Source organism: Maniola hyperantus, chromosome 22 (genome assembly GCF_902806685.2).
Source record: "Maniola hyperantus chromosome 22, iAphHyp1.2, whole genome shotgun sequence".
Taxonomy (NCBI): Eukaryota; Metazoa; Arthropoda; class Insecta; order Lepidoptera; family Nymphalidae; genus Maniola; species Maniola hyperantus.
This window is the reverse complement of record NC_048557.2, coordinates 6,887,025-6,912,819: the sequence shown is the minus strand read 5'-3', so window position 1 is coordinate 6,912,819 and position 25,795 is coordinate 6,887,025. Positions and strand designations below refer to the sequence as shown.

General features: G+C 37.1%; 1 protein-coding gene across 1 annotated transcript in view; it reads left to right on the top strand.

Annotated features, from left to right (window-relative positions):
* The window catches only part of toy (twin of eyeless), a 93,896-nt gene that overhangs the window by 22,874 nt on the left and 45,227 nt on the right, over positions 1-25,795 (top strand). Inside the window, exons 3-5 of the mRNA XM_069506247.1 lie at positions 1,884-2,109; positions 5,578-5,598; positions 9,083-9,263. Coding sequence (XP_069362348.1) covers positions 1,884-2,109; positions 5,578-5,598; positions 9,083-9,263 — 428 coding nt within the window. The remainder of the gene's footprint in view (positions 1-1,883; positions 2,110-5,577; positions 5,599-9,082; positions 9,264-25,795) is intronic.

Below are 25,795 nucleotides of genomic sequence, written 5' to 3'. Positions count from 1 at the left end.
ACTCATGTGGTTTGAAATTTGTATTATACCTGCATAATAATATATCCTCACCTCACCATAATATTATTAATATACCTAGCCTTTTAATCCATAGGTACTAATCCATACTAATATTATAAATGCGAAAGTGTGTCTGTCTGTCCGTCTGTCTGTCTGTCTGACTGTCTGTCTGCTAGCCTTTCGGCCATCCATTCAACCGATTTTGACGAAATTTTGTACAGCGATAGCTTGCATCCCGAAGAAGGACATAGGCTACTTTTTATCTCGGAAAATCAAAGAGGGATTTTTGAAAAACCTAAATCCACGCGGACGAAGTCGCGGGCATCATCTAGTTCCTTAATAATGGTCTCTTATACCTACTTAGTCATTAACGCACACTTTTATTTTTGTCCATAGTTTGTTATTATTTATAATATGTATTACTTATTTGGTTTAATATTATGTAATGTAACTATGTATAATTTTTTGTATGAATTATCACCATAATATTATATAATAGTATAAATGCGAAAGGGCCCATCCGTTTAATTTATCATAACAAAATTTGGTATATACCTATACCTAGCTTATCCTTGTATATCGTATATGAATACAGTCCACGACTGGTTGAGATAGAAATCGGGGTAAGTACCTATGAGGCGGGAGGACGCCCCGCACACCCGCACTTCACCCGCGCTTGCCCGCACCGGGTTAGCGTGGGGGCTGCGTGGGTGTGCGGGGCGTTTCCTCGCCGATTGATTCCATCTCGAACTGTCGCGTATTTACTTAGACCACTTTTTATCCTGGAAAATCGAAAAGTTTCCTCAATTTTTGTTTGGAATATCTTTTGCACTACAAGCGCAAATCCTGCAATAAAAAAAAGGTTTTGTCAGGTATTAAAAGAAGGTTTTATTTCGTATCACAAAAAAAAACTTTTTTAATAATCGTTGTATGTAACATAAAGGATGCTGAAGTATCGTCTTCGGGGATTAGATAATAATTTGTGGTCTCCTTTCTCGTGCCGCAAACCCTTTTTTGTAGTGAGACCTTTTTATTTTGGCAAAGCGGATTATTTTTAACGGGTTATTTTTTAAATGCAAGATGGGACCTACACCTATTCTTATAGACAGGTACTTTAAAAATTGCGGGTACTTTTTTATTTATTTGAAAAGAACTCTTTGTCAATCGAGGTGCCCACTTCAGTACAAATTATTTCCTTAGATCATTTTTTTTTTAAAGAATATTAGCCATGTTAATGACTAATATTCCCCTTTCCTCTTCAACTAATCGTCAGGCTTGTGCTAGAAGTAGGTACGACAATAGTGCAACGGGTGGGGTTTGAACCGTCGACCTTTCGGTTTTCAGTCCACTCATTTACCGGTTGAGCTATTGAGGCTCATTATTTGGCGATATAAAGACTAATTGCTATTTATACCTACCTACTAAAACTCAAAATTTAGTTTGCCAAAATTCTTTTTGCGTCTTATGTATAAAAGTTAACTATCAAATGGCGCTGATTCTGTTGTCTTTCTCTAAACTAAATTTAGAGTATCTGCATGCTTTTCTTTTTAATATTGCTAAAAAAGGACGGAACATGAATTTTACATTTAAAGATTAAATTTTAGTGCACGCTACTTGAAACAGTAGGCTCGCGACTGGCGGCTAAGGTCACGGGGATTGACGTCTCAAAATTAATTTTAAAACTGTCAAACTGTGTCTGTCCTTTTCATATTACATTAGTAGAAATAGGATGCGAATACTCTAAAATTTAGTTGTACTCAGAATCAGTACCAATATATATACCTAGTTAAAACTATCTTATATGAATTATTGGATATCGCAAGGTTCGGGGCGAACCACTAGTAGGTATATCTATAAGTCACACACAGTATTTCCTCCTCTAGATGAGCTGATGCATAGTGCGGCGATGGGCGGCGGAGCCCTCTTCGGGTGCTCATCAGCCGGACACAGCGGCATCAACCAGCTGGGAGGGGTCTACGTCAACGGCAGACCCTTACCTGACTCCACGAGGCAAAAGATCGTGGAGTTGGCCCACTCGGGGGCGAGGCCGTGTGATATCAGCAGGATTCTGCAGGTCTCCAACGGCTGCGTGTCCAAGATACTAGGCAGGTCAGTAGCTATACACATCTTTATACTTAAGATCTTTGCTTTTTAATGAAAATATTAGGTACAATAAAGCTAGACTTATCTAATGAATATACAAATCATGCCCGCGTGGAATGGTGCCAAGAATACTGGCTGCATTTCGGCGCTGGCAGGTTGATCCGTTGCGCAAAAACTGACCCAGCTCTTCTGTCACCTTATTATGAGGCTATTAATCGCGTAGAAATGTCTCGTAGTTTTTTTTAGATCTTTGCTCTATCGCATTTCACTTCTTCAACGGAGAAATAGAGAGAATTTTAAAATCAACAGTCCGAGCTACCAATAAATCGTTCTTGCGGCTTTTGCAATGCTTTGCTGATGAAGAAGATACGGGAATCCATTGTCCCACTGATCGTGCTTGGTCAAGTTCGTGTAGGCAAATTAATAAATGATGCTTTGGACGTTTAACGCATTCAGGAAGTGCTACTGTGAGATATAAGTAAACCAGGAATCCCATGAAATTAAATTCCAAAGTTAGCAACACTGTACTCTGTGAATATCCTATGTACATAGTATTCTGTGGTGAATATTAATAAATTAGAGTACACAGAAAAATTAAGCTAAAGATTAGAAGAAAATGTAACTTGATATTTCTTAAACTATTTCAAGGCAAATCAATCCAAATCCACTTTGTACCCAACAATACCGAATCCCATTTAAAGCAACACTAATCCAATTCTTCAGTGTCAAATCCAAAGTCTACAGTATTAACCAAAGGGCACCCAACAATTAAATCGAGTACTATTACGCGAATAAATGAATTATTTAGCACAAAACCTATTGTTGATATAACAAAGGGCAAAGAATCGATTGTCGCCCCGGCTGTCCAATATTCTAAGATTCCGACTTTCCAAGGTGAGGTCATAGTTGGGCCACGCGAACAAATTGGTGGCGTTCCCATACATACCTCCTAAGGAACCATACAAAGGCGTGAACAATATAAAAGTAAGGAATTGAAGAATTTCAATGACTTAATCAATACAAAAAGTTTGCATTCCCATAGTTTGTATTGTTTTTGTTTGAATGAAGTGCGCTCAGCGGGTAGGTATAAGGTGGGAATCGACATCGGGCGCTGACAGTGGGGTGCCCACTAATTTTGGGGAGGTTATATCCTTTATCGTTTGATTGCGATTTTATCGGTTTGATGCCGGAGGATTTTGGCCCTCTACACTCGAGTGTTTATTGAAATGCCCAATCCTATTGCTGTTAAAACTCAATCTGCGTATCAATTGTTTCATTTTCATATCTTGTTTGGTAAGCTGATGTTTCGTAGGCATTGGACGTAGCTACACCGGTCAAGTGCGTGTCAGACTCGCGCACGAGGGTTCCGTACTACAATCGTATTTTTGAGACATTTTGCATGATAAATCAAAAACTATTATGCATAAAAATAAATAAAAATCTGTTTTAGAATGTATAGGTATAGCCCTTTCATATGATACCCCACTTGGTATATTATCTTACTTTGAAAATTGAAAATACTAGGTAATTATTTGTTCATGAACCCATTTTTTTTTGATAATGTAACCACAAATTCACGATTAAGTGAGCTATAAGACTTAACCTACCTGCCAAATCTCATGATTCTAGGTCAACGGGAAATACCCTATGCTCGTAGGTTTCTTAACAGACACGACAGACAGACAACGAAGTGATACCTAAAGTAGAGGGGGATTCCAACATCAATGCCTAAAAATCATCATTTAAAAGAAATGACCAAATCTGTTCAGCAAAATACTTAGGTCAAGTCCTTCAAGCTTTATTATAGCAATCAATACCTCAACGAGCAAACATTACAAAATAATAACAGCCCCAAAACAAAAATCACTTTCCTACAAGATCTCTTGAAGTGCAATTGCCAGCAGGGGCGCCAATTACTGGCAAATATTATTATTTTCCCTTTTATCGCGTTTATTTAGGGGCGGTCGTGGGACAGCCCTGAAAGGTACACCCTGTATTAAAAGTCTAGTCGTTTTGATTGACGTTTTTTAAATTTCTTTATTGTCCCAAATTGACTTTTGGTCTTTTGTTCGCGTTGATGCGTGTAATGGTAATAAAAATCCCCAAAAAAAAAATTGAAATATTTCTAAGTAAAATAAAATTTTGCCGGTTTTTTGGGACTCATTATTCAAGTAAGGCGTGAACTTCTGGATGAAGTGGCTTTCATGGTGAAAGATTTATATTAAAATCGGATTAGTAGTGATACACGCGACTTTCGCTATTCGGACTAAGTATATATTTTCGGACTATTTCGCGCTGGTTCTTCTCGGTAGGAAAGGCATTCCGAACCAGTGGTAGATGCATCCGACTATTCGTAAGTACTTGTAAAAGTTTATTCAAATAAAAAAGATTTTTATTTTATTTTATTTATTTTTATGCTAGTAGGAAAGGGCGAACCATTGACAAATAGAGTAAAAGAAAGCAAAAATAAGGTCAGTATAAGACCCACAAATTGCTAATGCGCGTGGCCGCCGTTTTAGTGACGTCAGCGCTAGACTAAAGTTTCGAACTGGTGGTATAATTTTTATTTTGGCTTGGTTGGACTTGGTTCCAGCGCAATAGCAATTTGCGGGACTTATATCTAACATCTGTAGGTATACGTCTTTATGATCCTAGCATTCCAATACCTACTAACAGTAGTTAGGTAAAGTGTAAACGAAAAGGAATTAACCGCGGCTGCGAAATGCGAATGCATTTCCCACACACCCCTAAAATTCTTATCGTGCCAATTACGTAAAGGGTTCCGTTCCTTAGGGCCTCGCAAAGGGCAAGCGTGGCGGGAATCCTAATTAAGGAGCCCTCCTGCTAGGCGCCAAGTTCTCATTTGATTTTAGCTCTTTACTACTTTTCTACTGATTTCGCTTTTTAATTTACACTCTCGGTTTTTTTTTAACTTTCGATCGTTATCAACAAAACTTTTAGAGCGCTTATCTTGAAAAACTATTTTACATTGCTTTTGGAAGGTATGCGTACCTAGTCTCTTTATTTTACGAACACAATATGTTATGTATCTACGTAGTAATTATAATGTATAAATACCCAAGTATCAAAAAAGCTCACTATGTGGCACATAGAAATGGTTACTGTTTAATATTATAATAGGTAGGTATTGTTATAATAATTATATGAATTTAATAATTTTTAAGCTCTTTTAAATTAAGTGCTTCTTTAGATAACTGTAACATATTATTATGTATATTTTTACTTACACATTGAAAATATATAAGTTGAACAAAAAAATTCGAGGACATAATCTCCATATTGATATTTTGTCAGGTTATACCTACCTGAATTTTTGTTTCTCTATAAAATATAAAGAAATTATCTTTGAGAACAAAATATTATATTATTTAATCCTTTTGAGAAATCGATATTTTGAAATAATATATCTAGATGAAAAGTGCAATAACTGATACGTTGTCTCTTTTGTCCCAGATTATCCTGGAATAATATGCAGTAAGTAAAAATATACATATTTAAATATATATACATTACTAACCATAACAGTATTGTTTATTTAGATACTACTAGAACTAATACAAACACACAAAAAAAATTGTGGTCATGAACTAATAATTAGTATTTTCAACTTTCGAAGTGAGTGACTATATCAAGTGGGGTATCATATGAAAGGTCTTCACCTGTACATTCTAAAACAGATTTTTATTTATTTTTATGCATCATAGTTTTTAAATTATCATGCAAAATGTCGAAAAAATACGACTGTAGTGCGGAACCCTCATTGCGCACTTGGCCGGTTTTTATTTGCACACAATTGCTATTTGAGCAATTTTTTTTTATTTGACCAAATCCGTACCAATCAGTAGCTAAAACAGTTAACCATTTCAAAGTCAAACAGTATCAGATAAGTGTTGAAATCATATCACCCGCTGTGATCGGTTATCTACATACAAATCTTTGACCCCTGGCGTTTTAATGCTATTTAATATGCATTGAACGAGCTCTTCAACCGTTACGAATATTACAATATGTATAAAAAGACTGACTGACTGACTGACTGGTCTATCAACGCACAGCGCTAGAGTTAGAAACTTGAAATTTTGACTCTAGGTTTCTTTTACAACCTTGTGATTCAATAAGAAAAGGTTCTTGGAAATTCCACTCCTATAAGGCGGTTAAATAGGGGCTGAAAGTTTGTATGAAAGTCCGTCATTTTTGAAGCTGTTACCTATATCGAACTCTCACTAATTTTCTAGAATTCTTTCATAGTGGATATCATGAATTTCAGCTCCGTCCGTCAAGTGGTTTGAGCTGTGCGTTGATAGATCAGTCAGTCAGTCAGTCAGCTTTTCCTTTTATAAATATAATATAAGAATATAAACTACATATAGATTTAAAAAAACCGTAATCGGGGCAATTTTTTGCTAGCCATCTTTACCAAAAGTAAAAGCCGTTACATTCCATTCCTTACGTTTGGTGTCACCAAACGCATTCGTAAGGAATTCTTAAACAAACAATATCAACCCCCAATTCCCAAATAAACAGTTAGATACTATCAAATACATGTCATCTGTCGATACAATGATGTTTACTTTATTGTGGAGTGCCATTAAACGGTTATTACAGACGAGAGGCGCCGCGGGCTGAGCGTAATCGTTTTCGCGTAGGGCCCTGGGGTCACCCGTCACAGAATACAGATGCGTAATGGGTGCTTATATTAGTTTTGATTTATTTTTAACTAAGTTTATAGAGCTCTTGAGGACAGTGGCACTGATTCTGAGGGCAACTAAATTTTCGACCATTCGCATCATTTCTTACCAGTGGTACCTACTATAAGAAGGACAGGCAAACATAATTTAATTTAGAACTGCTAAACCTCGTGACTTTAGATAGGTACCCGTCGTGAACACTGAGGCCGATTCTCTTGTACACAATATCTAAACTAAACTAAATTAACAGGTCTTTTAGTGCTATTCTTTTCCGCAAGTAGGTAACATTATGAAATGGATAGCAATAGATTTAGACGTGCCATTTTAGTTTAGTTTAGAGGTTGTGTACTACGGAACTAGCCACATTGAGGCTACCAATCCAAGAAAACGCAATTTCTTTATGAAAGCGTCAAGAATTAATAAATCCTTAAACCCCCTGACAATAAAACGCCAATATTTCTTAAATATCGACGCACCCAATTCGACAATCGTATCTTCCCCATCGACATTCTGCAAATATCGACACATGTCGATAGCAACAATACCGTCACTTGGAGTACATCCTCTATCCTGACAGCTTTACAAATGCCTCTGACAAAATTTTCTACCGCCTTATTCTAATGTTAATAAAGATTATTTTGGTTTGCCTTTTATTTTATAGAAGTATTAATTATGTTGGTTAAATATATTTGTATAGGTACTCGAAATAAGGGGATAGTTTTGGATTATATTCGTAATTGTGAGCTAATGCTGTTCAAGTAGGTCGGGTGTTTTCTATAGTAAATGCAACATACGTAGGTAGTATTTATACTAAGAGATTTGAAAATATTAAGTACCAACTCAGTACATTCTAAACTTCTAAGGGGATGGAAAAACTAGGGTTGTAATTTCTATAGAACTAAATGTGAATGCTAAAATCGTTATTTCGAATTCTAACTCTTACTTATAACTAGTAGGTAGAGTATAGCAATACAAAGGAAAATTTTCAATTCTTTAGGTGTTAAGGTTTATTTTTAGGGTTCCGTACGTCAAATAGAAAAACGGAACCCTTATAGGATCACTTTGTTGTCTGTCTGTCTGTCTGTCAAGAAACCTACAGGGTACTTCCCGTTGACCTAGAATCATGAAATTTGGCAGGTAGATCTTATAGCTGACATTTGGGAAAAATCTGAAAACCGTGAATTTAGGGTTAGATCACACAAAAAAAAAATTGTGGTCATGAACTAATAACTAGTATTTTCAACTTTCGAAGTGAGTGACTATATCAAGTGGGGTATCATATGAAAGGTCTTCACCTTTACATTATAAAACAGGTTTTTATTTATTTTTATGCGTCATAGTTTTTGAATTATCGTGCAAAATGTCGAAAAAATACGACTGTAGTACGGAACCCTCATTGCGCGAGCCTGACTCGCACCTGGCCGGTTTTTAATATTGATTTCTAAAAATGTGTCTACTATATAATATAGTGTAGATTTTGCGACAAATTAGATCCAAAGGTGTTGCTTGCGTACCCGAACGAATCGTGCACAAAACACGTAATCGAATATACTTACCTATACACACGTCAATGTGACTGCGCACGTGCATATCGCGAAAGTGTAGGCAGTAGGCACACGAGTAGATATTATAGACCAGAGGGGAAGCTTCACACTAGCTCACGCACACCACGACGTGCCACGGACGCTCCGTGCGCCCAGTTTGGCGGCAAACGGAGCGTCCGTGACACGTCGTGGTGTGCGTGAGCTGCGCTAGAGTGAGTGAACCTACAGCCAGCCGCTAGTATGAAGCTTCCCCTCTGGTCTATATATCTACTCGTGTGTACACCACAGGTACAGGTATAAGTACAGTACGCGGCCGAAAGTGATGTACATCGACCTTTAGAAGGAGATAGCAGATTTGTAGAGCGTTGTCCCTGTCGTTGAGACCGAGAAAACGTCATATTATAGGTAGATATGAGTGACAGAGACAACGCTCTACAAAGCCGAAATGTCATTCTAAAGGCCGATGTACATTACTTTCAGCCGCGTACCTACTGTAATCATGTTGTATTCACTCCCGAAAACTCACGAACATGTGCACACCATGACTTAAATGCCTACAACAAGCACGTGAACCGCTCGCAAACCACTCGTGGTCACGTCCGCATTATGTTCTTATGATGCACGTTGTGTGCATAATTCGTGCGCGTGCGCAAGTGTAGATCTGCCTTAAAGGTATGCACATAGTTTACTTTAACACCTGTCTGCAATTTTGGTTTTTGTTGGCAGGTACTACGAGACGGGGTCAATAAAGCCCCGCGCGATCGGCGGGTCGAAGCCGCGGGTCGCGACGACCCCGGTGGTGCAGAAGATAGCCGACTACAAGCGGGAGTGCCCGTCAATCTTCGCCTGGGAGATTCGGGATCGCCTGCTCAGTGAAAACGTGTGCAATAACGATAATATTCCTAGCGTGAGTACCTTTGCAAATATTTCTAACGTGAGTAGGTAGGTACTTACTACCTACCTTTGCAAATAACATTCCTAGCATCGTGAGTAGGTATAGAGGAACCTTAGCAAATATTCCTAGCGTGAGTAGGTACTTTTGCAAATATTTCAAGCGTAAAGTACCTTTGAAAATATTTCTATAGTGAGTAGGTACCTATATTTGAAAATATTTATAGCATGTGTTCCTTTATAAATATATCAAGAGTGAGTAGCTTTGCAAATAGGTATTTCTAGCGTCAGTAGGTACCTACCTACCTACTCAATTTTGTAAACGAATCTAATATATTTTTCGTGAATTGGTGTTTGTATAGGAAGCATATTAATTATTAATACAGTTTTATGTGTCAGGTAATAACTAGTCTAAATATTTATGATAGACTACGCTAAAAGATCTTTAGGTACCTAGATAAGTAGGTACTTATAGCAAGTCACAAACAATTGACAGACAAGGAGAATATAGGTATTGAATAAAGGTACGGACAGACGTGCTCATTACTAGCACGAAAGCATGCTTTTATTGAGCAAGTGCTCATTAGTAGCACGTGTGTCATGTAATGAGCATGCTTATTTCGAGCATGCTCAAAAATCAACCGACGTTTGATTTTCGAGCATGCTACCTGAGGCGCGGGTAGCCTTGGGCGTGCTCCGAGCGCGTCTGAACAGGGTTTGCTTATTAGCATGTACTCAGTACAACATACAACATATAACTCTACAGTTTATTTAAGCATGCTTATTGCTGGCAAATGTGAACAGTTGCATGAGCATGCTAACATTAAGCTAGCATAAAAGCACGCTTTTTTTGAGCACGTCTGTCCGTACCTTAATGTTCAGATTGCAGACGATAAATAAGAATAATAGGATAAAATAATTTATTTCGTAAATTCAAAGTGGAATAAGCAAATGTCAAACATAATTAAAATTATTAATAGATTTCAAGAGACACACATTGCCCATGTCAAAATATATTCAAACAAAATATTCTATTCGACCCAGACAGTTGCAGCTATACAATAAGCTGGCCACTCGAGGTACAACAGTCTTAATACAATTTTTGAAATTTATACACTCTTGGACCATATGCCCAGAGCTCAACGCTCCTATTGTCCAGAGGTCCCTTTTCAAGAAGCATTCAAGCTATAAAGTCCATTCTGCGAGCCATTGATGACAGTTTATAAAATCTCGCGTTCGAGTCTCTTTGTATGGGTCCAAGAACCCAGTGTCGCCAGAGGCTACTTATTTTCTGAGAAACCAAATGTGTGGGATACAGTAGTGTAAACCCTACCATACTTTATGAGGCTAAACAGGCGATGATTTCTGCCAGACGTTTTCAAGCTCGCAAAAAAACAACATTTAACTAAGTAGTCTTAGTTATAATCAGAGTCCTAATTTTTATATTATGATACTGAGGAAATATACCTACATAAAAATCCTCACTCAGGCTTCTAAAAAGTGAGTAATATTTTTACGTATATTTAGGAATTGATACCTATCTCTAAATTGGCGCTCGGCACAAGCCAGCAAATATGCGTAGGTAAGTACTTATGTCGATACGTAAAAAGTGCACACTGACACTATTCAACCTCCCTGACCCAGTGGTAAGCACTGTGGTCTTATTAGTGGGAGGTCCCGGGTTCAATTCCCGGCAGGGGTTTGGAATTTTGTAATTTCTGATCTGCTCTGGTTCAAGGCTTTGGCCGTGGCTAGTAGCCACCCTACCGGCAGAGCCGTGCCGCCAGGCAATTTAGCGTTCCGGTACGATGCCGTGTACAAACCAAAGGTGTATGGGTTTAATAAAAACTGCCATACTCCTTCCAAGTTAGCCCGCTTCCATCTTAGACTGCATCATCACTTATCACCAGATGAGAATGCAGTCAAGGGCTATCTTGTATCGGAATAAATAAAGAAAAATTCTATCACACACATTTCGTTTCTCAGAAAATAAGTAACGTCTGGCGACACTGGGATCTTGGACCATATCATACTTAAAGTCCATTCTGCGAGCCATTGATGACAGTTTATAAAACCTCGCGTTCGGGTCTCTTTGTATCGGCATTGTCGATACAAATCGGTCACTATTATTGACTGAGAGATCATAAATTCTTGAAATTTTATTAACCCAAACTTTTCTTAACAAATATGCGATCGATGATTTATTTCAATTTTACCTACATACCTACCTTTTTTAACTTTTTATTTTGAATCAGCTGTTTTGAAAAGATAGGTAGTCTGCTTTTCAAAATGTTACATGTGTGAATGAAATAGGTAGGTGTACCTACTTATAGTCCGCGACAGGTCGAGATGGCAATCGGGGTACGAGGTAGGGGACGCCCCGCACACCCGCACGTCACCCGCGCTCACCCGCACCGGGTTAGCGCTGGGGCTGCGCGGGTGTGCGAGGCGTTCCCTCCCCGATTGCCATCTCGACCTGTATACCTATTTACGCGAACTATACCTACTTACTTACCTACTCATTTTAGAGTTATTATATTATTCATTCAATAACTGAACCTTCTTATACTTACTATAGTATAATTACCATACACTTATCACCCAAAAAAACGTAACATAACCAAAGCGAAAACAGAAATCTATTTTAGTAAAGTTGCACCCACACATTCGTGAATGTCAAACCACAGTCCCAATGTAAACTATCATATCTCAAAATAAAGCCATTTTTGCGTGACACGATCGGTAATCGAGCCCGACGTTTGCGAGCGACATCTGCCGTCAGCAAAAAAAAATTCAAAAGAGTTTTTTCAATTGATAGCACCAATTTTTCTGTTAATCATGTCAAAACTCAGTCTATTGTGAACGAGTGTAAACATTTCGTGACAAAGCCGCGGATTTTTGGAAGGTACCTATTGTTAGTTATGATTGGGAGTATCTTAAAATTGAGGATGCCAATTATTATAAGTAGTGCAAGACGGTTGGAAAAAGAGGTTTTTTGCTAGCTTTTAGGAATTTAAGTGCTGCTCGAAAAGCTTGTGGAAGTCTACGCATTGAACTCGTGTCTTCTTCGGTTACTTAGGTAGGTACCATAGAAGAGAATTTAGGTATAATGTAGAAAAGGTTTTGCTATAGGCAGTGAATGTAGGAGGTACCTCCTACATTCAAACATGCAAGCTTTACCTCTTTATAATCTTATTAGTACAGATAATTCTTCTTTAGTTAATCAGTTGGATTCTATTTTTAAGACTGGAATGGCAACTTTTTATTCGATGATCATAGCTTTACCCTATAGGTAGGTACATACCTACTTACTTAAATAATCTCATTTAAATGTCTTTATCTACTATCTAAAGATACATAATCTTTAAATCACACAGAAATACCTCAACAAAAATACCTATATAGCCATAACAAGAGGGAAAATTGGAATGCCTCGTTCATCCCTCTTACCTTGTAGATTCGTGAAGGGGCTATTTTTATGACTGTCGCACGCACGGCCCAATGGGCATTGGCGATGAAAGATGCAACTGTCACGTGTGTTAGAAAGGGATAGGTATTTATTGCGAGTTGCGTAGTCTAGTCATAACGGTCGAATGGGCGTGATGTTTCTTACCGCGTTGCGAGACAAAAATACGTGGAACAATCGATTATGACGTCGCGGCGGAATGGCGTAAGTGACAGATTTGTTGGTCCTCCGACGCGACCTTTCATTTTTTTGTTTTATTTAGCTTTGTTACACGATCGAAATTATAATTCCACGCTTGGTACGTACGTGCCTACTTATAATAAACAGTAGGTAGGTACGCTGAGTTTGACTTATTTTACCTATCTAACAATAAATTTAAAAAGGAAATCAGAAACCATCTACCAATAACGGTATAATAACATTGTAAGTTGAAAAATTAAAAAGAGCAACCGCCGAGTTTCTTGCTGGTTCTTCTCGGTAGTAACGGCATTCCGAACCAGTGATAAATTAAATTAAAACTACCTGACTATTCATAAGCACTTGTAAAAAGTTTACATGAATAAAAACATATTCTATTCTATTCATCAAAAAAAAAATAGCTAACATCTAAATATGCATGCAATCACACACTCCCATTTACACACACGCATACACACACACACACACATAACTACTTAACAATTAAAGTTATCAAATTCAAAAATAACAAGCTTAATTTAAGTTTTACCCTTATAGTAGGTAAGTACCTACCTACCTATCCAGTTGACAAATAACAGAAAAAATATTGGCAGGTAGTAGTAGCAAGAAACGTAGACTTAACAACGACATTAATGCAAAACATACAAAAATATTTTGAAAGTGAATCTGTTGATGGCTAACATACCTAGGTACCTACTACACGCCAGGATATGGATAAAAATGGTTAAAATTTGGTCACAAAAAAATTACTAAATCTGTACATTACTTGCAGCGTTCTAAATTAGGTAGATAATTATCTTGTACGATGGTACGGAACCCTTCGAGTACGAGTCTGATTCGCACTTAACCGGTTTTTAGTTATAATAATGACCAATCAATAGTTTAAAATAACCGCAAATAAATGAAAGGTGACAGTTACAACACTTTTGGGTTGTTTTTTCGACTTACGTCACTTTTCTTTCAGCTGCCAGTTGCCACAGCCTATCTATAATTCCGCGTTTACGCCTGACTGCACAAACATTCTTTATCCCGTTTACTCGCGCGCCGAATGCATACATCTGTCCTTTTCCGCTATCAACTGCTTATGACGGCATAGGAATTGATGGTTAAGTCCAGATATGTATGGAAATGGTGGAATTTTCAGTTGTGAGAATAATCGAGTGCTTGGGATTGTATAAATTACACACGAAGTTCACACACGATGCTATCTGTGTCTTTGTTATGTTATAATCCTCTCGTTTGATTGACACCTGCTCTTATAATTAGTGGAAATCTGTGGCGTGAACAGAATTTTTTGTCAGAGCAGACAAATGCAATTATAAATAAGTAGGCACCTACAGGCTAAGTTGATATTAAGCTAGGGAACAAAAAATTAGGTACCTACCTATTCCACCATACCTACCTACCTAGAAACTACCTACAGCTGTTAAAGTTAAAACTTAGTTTAAACAGTAAAACCCGAATCCCGAGTGCTTTGGCATCCGTACTAGGAAAACCCTTTTTACGGGCACCAATTACATGCACTTATTACTGTAAAAGCGCTTAGAGCAATTTCGATTTCTGTACCTATCGGACATCTTCACGTTGGCTCTGACGGGGCAGAAAGGTAATAATAGCCAACATGTGGATGCCTCACGAAAATAACCGACCAACGTTGGTACGAGCGTTGGCACCAACGTGTGGTGCCGGCCTTATTACAAAAATGTAGGTACCTACCGACAGTGGCGTGCATTTCATAGAGGCATAAAAGTACTGCTTACCCTAGTTGAAATGACCAGTGCCCTTTTTTCTTTATGACCTGCCATTCAGTAGGTCTATATAAGGTGTATCTAAGGCCTATCTTACTAATGCTTAACCTGGCTTCGAACTCTGTGCACGCTACTGCCTACCGAAATATTTCATTACACATAAGTAGTGGACTGTGTCAGATGATTACATCAGTGGACAAAATTTTAAAATTGAAACATAATTTTAGTAGGTATTTTAATTTGTGTCTTGCTCGATCGAGCAGTGGTCCGCGTAACCGGACACCGCCAAAACGCTACTGCGGCGCATTTTGGAGGCTTCGTGTCACGTATTTGGTATTATGTAGCCCTACGGAGTTTCGTTTTCGTTTACACGCACCGTTGTAACTGGATCACTCGAGTTACATCGTAATTAAGATGTTCCCTTTTCGAGACGTGAGCATCTTCGGATGTTTATGATTTTTTCCTTGGTAGGTACTTACAAATTTTGGCTAGGTTTTTCGAACAGTGTGTGTAAGTACCTACCTAGACAGGTCGAGATGACAATCGGAGATAGAACGCCCCGCACGCGCGCACAGCCCCCACGCTAACCCTATGCGGGCGAGCGCGGATGACGCGTGGGTGTGCGGGGCGTCCCCCCGCCTCATACCCTGATTGCCTTCTCGACCTCTTGCGTACTATTACCTATCTCAAAATAAATGTCTATAAATAAAAATAAAAACCGCTGGCACTAGGATTAATAGTTATATGAAATATGCGAAAGTATGTTTGTCTGTTTATCGCCTTTTCACGACCTTAACCGATTTTGACCAAAATGGCTTGCATCTCGGAGATGAACATCAAAGGCTAGACTAGACCGCTAAAACACTTTTGCGGCGCATTTTGGAGCCCTCGCGTCACGTATTTGGGTGTTATGTAGCCCTACGGAGTTTCATTTTCGTTTATACGCACTCTTGTAACTGGATCACTCGAGTTACATCATAATCAAGGTGTTCCATTTTCGAGATGTGATCATCTTCGGAGGTTTTTTTTCTTGGAACAAATTTTGGCCAGGTTTTTCGAACAGTGCTCCTGTGTGCGTGCCGTACCGTACTGCGTTATTAATGGTAGTTTATAAAACCGTTGCATTTTCATAATAAGTATCAATCTACAAAATTAATATGATGTTACCAAATGCCTAAAAAAAAATAGCTACCACCTACCTACCTGCTAAATAAATGTAATTAAAACCTACTACAAAATAACCCATACCTACTAATTTTAAAATGTGAAAAAAGAATCTGTCTCTGTGTCACTTTTTTATGGTCAATCCGCTTAACCGATTTTGACGAAATTTGGTACCTACCTACAGAGATAGCTTGCATCCCGGGGACGGACTAGGTAGACATTGCGGAAAATCAAATAATTCCCATGAACTGAAGAATGACATAAATAATTTTAATGAACGTGGATAAAGTCACGGACATCATCTAGTGCTTAATTAAATCAGATAAAACACAGCTTTTATTCAGGATATGCTTTTATTAAATCTCCCATTCAATCAATTTACCAACGCAACATAATGAAAATCTATTTGAAGCGCAAATGAATGTTTACCACAAAACAATCAATTTACGTTTATATGTCATACAACATTACCTACCTGTACCTGTTTAATTTGTTTACTAATTACTTATCGTTGTTCCTTTATATTTATTTCCCTGTCAATGAATCCTTTAAAGGATAGAGTTCTACCTAAAGGAGATACCTAATTAAATTTTATTAGTAGGTACAAACTAGTCTCTACAGGTAGACAAAACTACACACTTGTACTTTTGATCAAATGATGCTAAAAATACTCTTTTCACTTGAAATTTTTATCAAAATGAAGGGCTATTAGATAAGCTTAACTGTTAATTGGTAGTAATTGTATAAGTACCTACCTATCTAACAACAACAGTCAAAATTACCATTAAAAGTAGCTGATTATAACATAAAGTAATTTTGTTCAAGAAACACTTAGGTTAAATTTTATTCTAACTTGATTTTCATAGTTATAGGTAGCAAACAATGGAAACATCGCCTTAATTTTCCGTAAAATCTAAAAGTACATTATGTAATTTCAAATCAATCTTATTTTCCGATAGGTACTTACGTAAAGACTAGTTTTTCAAACCTTTCTTTAGACCAGAACAGTTTAAACCGATAACCAACTGCACAATAACAGACCCAATCCCTAAACGCGATCCTAAGAGAATTGCAAAAACCCCCTTCCGACCGCACCCCAACCGCTTTTCACCGGGGAATCGAACCCGGGTCTCCGCGGGTTAAGCGTGTACGTTAAAATGTTTATAGATAATGCCAATGTGGATAGGTAATAGTAATTCTAATCCCGAGGGAGACGGCCCCTCTGGAGTCTGCTGGAATGTATGCTTTTGTCTGTGTCGGTTTTGATGTTGAATGGTGGGGAATACGTATTGCGTAACGCTGGTACACCATCCGATGCGATAACCATGCGATATCAATCGGAATAAATTCCAATACGATCGAAAAAACTTTAACGATATCGGGACATTTAAAATTGTATTAAATGTTGCATGGAGTAAGTAGATAGATGGCTACTTACCTAAGAACTCGCCTTTTACATTCTCCACAAATAATATACCTCATAGGTAAGTTTCACCTAAGATTTCGATTTCCATCAGCTGTGATGTACCGTTTATAATATTTACATGCTGTTAAAATATATTAAGTTATAACTTTTAAATTATAGAAGTAGGATTTTAGTATCTACTTATCAACTCTGAATCGTATAAGTAGGTATACTTTAGTTTATACGTATAAGGTATACGCTACATATATACACGACACGGCCCATAATATGACCTTGTTACCACGAACTGACTTACCTAGCGTAGTGTTCTACTGTTTCTAAATTAATTACCCAATGAATTTCTGTTTTATTGTTTAAACAAATAAAAAAGTTAACCAATGAAGATTTAATTTATTTTATGTAAGAAAGTAATCGATTTTTAGTTCAGACATAATATATCGGATCGGATATTATGCAAACCCTCTCCCTCCCTTGTGGAAAGTTACTTTCATCGCGCCTCTCATTCTGTAACAATTTTTTTGTCCAATGATTCGCGTTTATACCACAATGGGAACAACTTTAATTCGTAATTTTACAATAAATGATGCTCTCAATTCTTCCGTGTGGAATTAGGTTTTTAAAAATATGGGGACGTCTTTGTTTTTTCGCGATAAAATAAGCTTACGACTTTGCTCATCCCCGGGATGCAAGCTGTCCCTGTACCTACCTACTCACTTACCAAACGTCAAAATCAGTTAATCTGATGAGTGTGAAAAGGTAACAAACAGACAAACAGACTTTTGCATTGATAGTGTTTACCTAGTACCTACCTACCACTGTTTTACGTAGGTATAGTTTCGTAAAACTGTGCTAGTACTTTTATATGCTTAGGTACCTACCGTATTAACTATCTTGCCCTTAGCCGAACAAAAATAGAAACCGCCTTTTTTATGTAAAAATAAATCTTCATCACAAACTTAAGAAAAAATGACGCATCATTATAAGAACCTATCTACCGTTACGTTCATTTTACATTCAATTTAATTAACATCGCTATCGATAAAAACCTGATAGGTTAGATAGCTGAGCTTTTGTTCTAACGTGTCACACGAGACCACCTACACGGGTACACCACTATCGCATGATCTATCGTTGTGTCTCGACGCAACGACGTGCGTGCGCGCATCCCTAGTGACACCTGTCAATGTCAAAGTGACGGGAAAACGCCCGCGCAGCGCGAGAATGATCTATGACCCAACACTATGGGATTATTCACGGTCCATTGCTTGCTCAATGCCCAAGAAATTATAATACACTGGTCCATAATTCGCAGCAGCTAAATTACATTCGCTGTGTTGAAGGATTAATTATTATATTATCATCAACTGCGAAGTACTTAAATAATTGTACTTAAATAGTAAAACACGACTGTCTAAAAAAGGACTGTAATGTTTTCAGGGTTCACTGTTTTTTTAAATGTATGCAAATATAGTTTCTTTAACCCACCATCACACATATTCTTGATACACGATTTCTTCACATCATAGCGGCTATACATGTAAAAAAACACATTTAAAATGGCGCATGTATGGCGCCATTTTGAAAATGTGAATTTTTAGTTTTTAGTTCGTTTTTAGGCAAGGCAGCCGTGATTTTTATTATTTAATTATGACTTGTTACCTTGCCATTTACCAGAAAAAGATCCATGCACCTTACCTTAAAACGTTATAAGATTTCGTACGAAACTTAAAATTTCCGTGTACCTACAGTACGTGGCAAAAAGTAACGTACCTTTAGAAGGAGACAGCAAATTTGCAGAGCATTGTCTTTGTCGTTGAGACCGACAAAACGTCATATAGGCACCATATACTTGGATGAATAATATAGGTATGAGTGAAAGAGAACCGAGAGAGAGCCGAAATGTCATTCTAATGGCCGATGTACATTACTTTCTTCTGCGTACTGTAGGTACGAGTACTTACAGAGCTGTAAAATTTTATTAGGGTAGGCATCAGAATATTCTCTCCCACTTTCACACAATTATTATTTTAGAGTCTTAAAACCTTGACCTTATTCGCGAAACTTTTGTCTAAGTAATATACAATTATTTTCAAGTAAGTAAATAAATATCTATTATTTTAGAAGCATTTTGGTTAGAATACTCAGGCTTCTTAACGGACGAGAAGTCAATTAATTGGGTATTTTCCTACTATTGAATTCGATAAATACTTACTACTAATACTTTATTATAGACTAGCATAAAAATAATGACGTACGCTGAAAAAATATTAAAATCTAACAAAGATTTACAAAGTTACAGGCATTTTAATTTTGGAGTGGGAGGGTCTTTTATCCCTTTCTCGCAAAACGAAAATTTGTATGAAACCGCACGAAGCTACTATGTGCATTAATAGGTGCGACGTTAAAATGCTGTATTGCTATCTCTGTCTAATCAGAAATATTTAAATGCTTTTAACTTTTTTGTCATTTGATTGATTTAATTAGTTTTTTCGTCATTATTTTTTACGTCATTATTTTAATTCTAGTTTATAAAAAGTAATAAAAAAATTGGAGTCAAATACCCAATTGTTAAGGCTATAAATAGACTTTCGAAGGACAGTTAACGATTTGGTAAAATTTTGTAATGCTGCCACTCTTGGGCAACCGCGTTATGCCCTTAGCAAAAATTGACAGCATTACAAAATTTAACATAATAATATTATGATTAATTACTTACTTTGTAATTGTGTATAAGATCCTATAAGGGTTCCTTTTTTCCTTTTGAGGTACGGAACCCTAAAAAATAAAAATAATCCGACGAATTGAGAACATCCTCCTTTTTTAAAGTCAGTTAAAAATATGAATCATGCTACACAGCTACAATGGTAGGGTCTTTTTATTTTATAGCGGAAACGTCAATGTATGGTGTGTATTAGAATATTGCAGCATATTGTTTAGTTGGGATAGCTTCGCTGCGCGTGCGTCATGTAGCGTCGCGAAACTTGATACGTTCCAGCTCACACTAAGATTGTTATCTTTGCTCTTATTTTCTTGTATCGTATTCTAATTTTAATAATAACTAGCTTATGCTCGCGACTTCGTCTGCGTGGACTACTAAAATTTCAATCCCCTATTTTACTCCCTTAGAGGTTGAATTTTCAAAAATCCCTTCTTAGCGGATGCCTACGTCATAATAGCTATCTGCATGCGGCAGTGCCAAATTTCAGCTCAATCCGTCCAGTGGTTTCAGCTGTGCGTTGATAGATCAGTCAGTCAGTCACCTTTTCCTTTTATTTATTTAGACTAACTAGGTGATCCACCCGGTTTCGCTCGGGTGATATTTGTATTTAATAATATTCGTTACCTAAAAACCAAACTTTTTTTATATTGACGCACCATGGACGCGCCTTTTCCTCAAATATCTCTTAATTTCCAATGCCATATTCAGAAGTATAGTTCTTAAAATAAATGGAATAAAACACATTTTCTTACACACTAATTATTATTCGCGTGTCGCCCAGCGTACACTTGTCAGTCCAAGCGCTGGATCTGCTTTCAGGCCATATTCGGTAGTGGGATTTAAGGCTTGACTACACACATTATTAAGTATATTGAATTATAATTAAGCTTATGAAAGGCCATGACGGTAGAGCGCCTAATATCATTTGAGTTTCGGCGCGTTGGGTCATTGAACTCGGCGTTTGATACACCTACTTGATTCCATAAGCAATATATTATTAATTAGATGCCTCTGTTATTGTATAATTTTTTTATCAATAGACATACATTCATATTACATGACGTAGGTATTGAATTCGTGCTCGGAGATAAGTAATAATTGACCCACAACTACCTTTTGTTATCCTTTTTAAATACGTTTACGCATCCCCTCCCCCTGAAAGTACCCCCTGGAACCACCTTCTTTTTTAAGTCAATTAAAAATACATCTCAAGGGAGCTTATGTATTAACTAGCTTATGCTCGCGACTTCGTCCGCGTGGACTATACAAATTTCAAACCCCTATTTCACTCCCTTAGGGGTTGAATTTTCAAAAATCCTTTCTTAGCGGATGCCTACGTCATAATAGCTATCTGCATGCCAAATTTCAGCCCGATCCGTCCAGTAGTTTGAGCTGTGCGTTGATAGATCAGTGAGTCAGTCAATCCTTTTATATATTTAGAAGAAGAAGACTATGACTTGCACATTGCACAATCCGCCGTGTTGCAACTTCAGATTGGACTACTTGTTTTGAGCTTCCTATAGGTAAATACTTACTACTTACGCTCTTTCGGAAACACGACCCCCGAATCAGTAATCATCGATGTGTGTAAAAGGCCCGCTCAGTTTGAGCGCGGGGCGCAACGGGCGCGATTTAAAAATCGTTGCGTGAAGTGGGGTTCGGAAAGACCTTTAAAAATAAATATGTGGCCATTCGAGTTAATTATTATTATTTTTAGGGTTCCGTACATTTAAACTAGACCCTTGACGTACGTATTTATCTCCTACTCCTTTAATATCCTAGTCAGAAATGAGGAGATCCGTAGAAAGCACCAGAGTAGATAAGACCTAGAACTCAAATGGCAAAAGGCAATGATTTGGGGCACATAATATTACTACAAATATTTGTTATCTACACATATAAAAGGAAAAGCTAACTGACTGACTGACTGATCTATCAACGCACAGCTTAACTGCAGAACTATCTGGACGGATCGGGCTGAAATTTGACATGCAGATATAGCTGTTATGACGTAGACATCCGCTAAAAAAATTGTTGAAAATTCAACCCCTAAGGGGGTAAAATAGGGCTTTGAAACTTTTGTAGTCCACGCAGACTAAATCGCGGGAGTAAGCTAGTATGTTGGAAGAACAGATACGACACATCTTTTGCATCTGCCTGTTTAAACTGTGTTGAGATATCTTTCATTCACAGTTAGGTAAGAACGTAGTACGATACCTACCACAAATATTATAATTGTCTGTCTTTTATCTTTTCACAACTCATAGCTGCTTAGTTGATTTTGAGAACATTTGGCAGACAACAGGGATAGCTTGCATCCACGATAGGTGGCATAGTGACATAGGCTACTTTTCATCCCGGAAAATCAAAGAGTTCCAACGTGATTTGAAAAAAAAAATGTACATTCAAGCGGACAAAGTCGCGGGCATCATCTAAAATTACATACAAGTGTTTTAAATAGGTAGGATCATATAAATAATAGGTATAAGATAATTACAGCAGTCTTTAAGCTGCATTTACAAAAATAAACCTCTCATTCGAAACGACAACAACAAACAAAATAAATCCTTTGAAATTCTAATAGGAACGCGCCACTTTAATCTCGCTATCTGATTGGCCGGTACGCTGTCAGTTACAGAACGAGTTGTAAATGCATCATACTTATTGGCTCTTTTAAAATTCGAACGACTATTTTTGGAATTCTAATTTCAAATGAGGACTGATTTATTTAAAATTAAATTAATTTAATGTTTTCTTATTGGTCGACAGTGGGTTTTTTGTGTGGATAATATTGTGATTGAGTCAATTCCTGATTCGAATTCTAGTTCTTGTTGGTTTAGTGTCATTAGTCATTACGAATGATATCTTAGTATCTAATTAGAAATGTAAAATCGTCATAATATTATAGGTACCTACCTATCATACCAGCCGTTGTAAATAAATGCGCTATTCCTTCGATTCGTTTCAATAATGGCTAAAAATGAAGGGATGCAAACAGCGAAAAAGAATTAGACATTTTACACAAATTGGAAAAACAGCATTTTTCTCCATCATCTTGTTAAATAAAAAAATAGCGAGCTCGCTATTTTTTTTAATGTTAAGTGATTACCGCCGGCCAAAAACATTGTTTCTTATAAAACCGTGACAAAACTTCTAATGAGAAACCTTACGTCAGCAGAAATACAACAACAAGCACAATCAAATATAAATCACTATCCATATCACTGCCCATCACTACCCATATTTATTTCACTAACCATCCATATCCATACTAATACTATAAATGCGAAAGTGTGTCTGTCTGTCTGTCTGCTAGCTTTTCACGGCTCAACCGTTCAACCGATTTTGACGAAATTTGGTACAGAGATAGCTTGCATCCCGGGGACGGACATGGGCTACTTTTTATCCCGGAAAATTGATAAGTTCCTACAGGATTTTTTTAAACCTAAATCCACGTGAAGTCGCGGGCATCATCTAGTCAAATATATAAATCACTATCCATATCACTACCCACCACTATCCATCACTACCCATATTTACTTCAATAGGTAACCATATTATTATAAATGTTTGTTTGTAAGTTTGTTGGTTTTATCCTTCACGCCGCATCGAAGCAATGGACAAGCAGCGTAATTTTTTGCATGGAAATAAATACCTAGTTAAAGAGAGTGACATAGGCTACTTTTTATCCCGGAAAATCAAAGAGTCCCCACGGGGTTTATAAACCTAAACCTACGTGGACGAAGTCGCGGGCATTAGCTGGTAATAAAGTAATTATAAATAGTTCTAAAATGTAACTAAACATTTAGTTTTACACGTAAAATGTTTGGGTATACAAGCAAATGGGAACTATCGGTCGGTGTTACCCGTTCGCTTAATCCCTGTTACGCTAATGGAAGGTAATGTACAGGTGCCGGATTTAAGCTTCACGTATGTACTTACTTTAAACTTTGGATTTAAAAGCTCTAACAATGCTTTTTTATTTTAACTTTTTGTTAAACTAGGTTCTAGCTGCGGTTCGATTTTCGTAAAATATACCTATTGTAAGGGTGGTAAATTGTGCGGAATAGAAATATACCCGGATACGGAATAATCTACCACCTTACAAAGATTAGAGGAAAAAAAAAATAATTTTAATTTACTTTACTTGATCTATCTACCTAGTAAAGAATAGAAGCTAGCCGTCGACTCCCTTGTAATGCATATGAGGTGTTATAAATGAAATTTGCTAGATGTTAGGCAAAATTGTTTTTAATGTAACTTTTACCGGGGTCGCTTAATACAGAATGATGGTTAATAATACTTAGTTATTCTAGCTTAAGGCCAAGACTTAATTTAGATACATTAGAATGCCTTAGGTAGATAGTACATAAAATCTATGTTTTAAATTTAAGATGCCATTGGCATGGAATAGACAATGACACAGTAAAATTCATAAAATTGTTTCAAAATAAAAGCTCAGTAGTAAAGACAGGGTTCTTACTGTACACATACACTAAGAAGGTTCACTAAACTGTTGCAGGATACAAACATTTGCTTACTTGTAGGTGCGAAGACTGCAAGGTAGCTGGACGGCATCGGCCAAGATCCAAAACTCAATTTATTTGATTCTTCACAACCGAAATGTTTCATTACAAAGATTTTCACCAAGTCTTATCCATAGCAATTAAGTTGTCAACGTGAATGTGCAAAAGAAATAAATACGAAAACCGAAAACGCAAACGGAAAACTAAAACGGAAAACTGAAGCTAAACGTAAAACGTAAACGTAAACGTAAACGTAAACGTAAACCCTGTAACAAAGAAAAACAAGATTATAATTTGTGCTGTGTGAAAATTTCGACACGTGGAATTTTCCCGATCAAACACAACTCACCTATTGAACTCCTGGCCACCAATGGTTTTCAGAAGTCCACCCACAACCCATTATCCTCATTTATTTGGGAAGTTAAAATAACTGGAACTGAAAGAAATCATGAGATTAGGATTTTCTCTAACCAAACCGCCATTTTGTCGAATCCACATTACTTGATTTTTCACTCACCATAACTGATGAAACATTGAAAATACGTTAGGATGACTAAAATTTATGACTATTGTATTTTTCCAGGCGAAGCCATGGGCGAAAAGAAGTGAGATTTTCCTGGAACGAAAAAAATTCGTCTTCACATGTTGACTCCAGGAAAATTCTAAATCTCAGCAATCGGTGTTGCCAGACGCAACCCGAGTGTGGCCGCTCTCAGTTAGTTTGATCATAAAGCCAATTCATTTTTGAATATTTGCGGAACCTAAGGATATATTATAAGAACCGTTTTGTTAATGACTTAACAATAAACAAATGATATTATGGTTTTATTTAATTATTTTGTTTTATTTTTACGACAATTGACAACGAAGCAAACGCCATCTATTGTGGCTCGAATGAACTCTGAACATCGACCCACGCGTAGTTCTGCACCTTGATGCTAGGTGGCACCAACATACTTTGAACAAAATAGATTTTAATTAAAAGCGAAACGCTAATTAGTAGTTCAAAATTTACAACGTCACAATACTTCCCCTCCTACGAAAAGGTTCAACAGGTTGAACCACGCTGCCCTCAGCGTCATCCAACAACTACTAACAATTTGCCTGAAACAAACAAACAAAAAAAACACAGAAGTTACGCGTGAACGCACATCTACTACTAACAAGGAAAATTGTCTAACAAAATAAATATACTGAAAACAGTGTAAGGTTTTATACATTATACTTAACTACACAACCCTAACTTCTAAAAAGAATATATACAAAAAAAACTTCATGGTGTCTAAGACACTTGAGTGGAA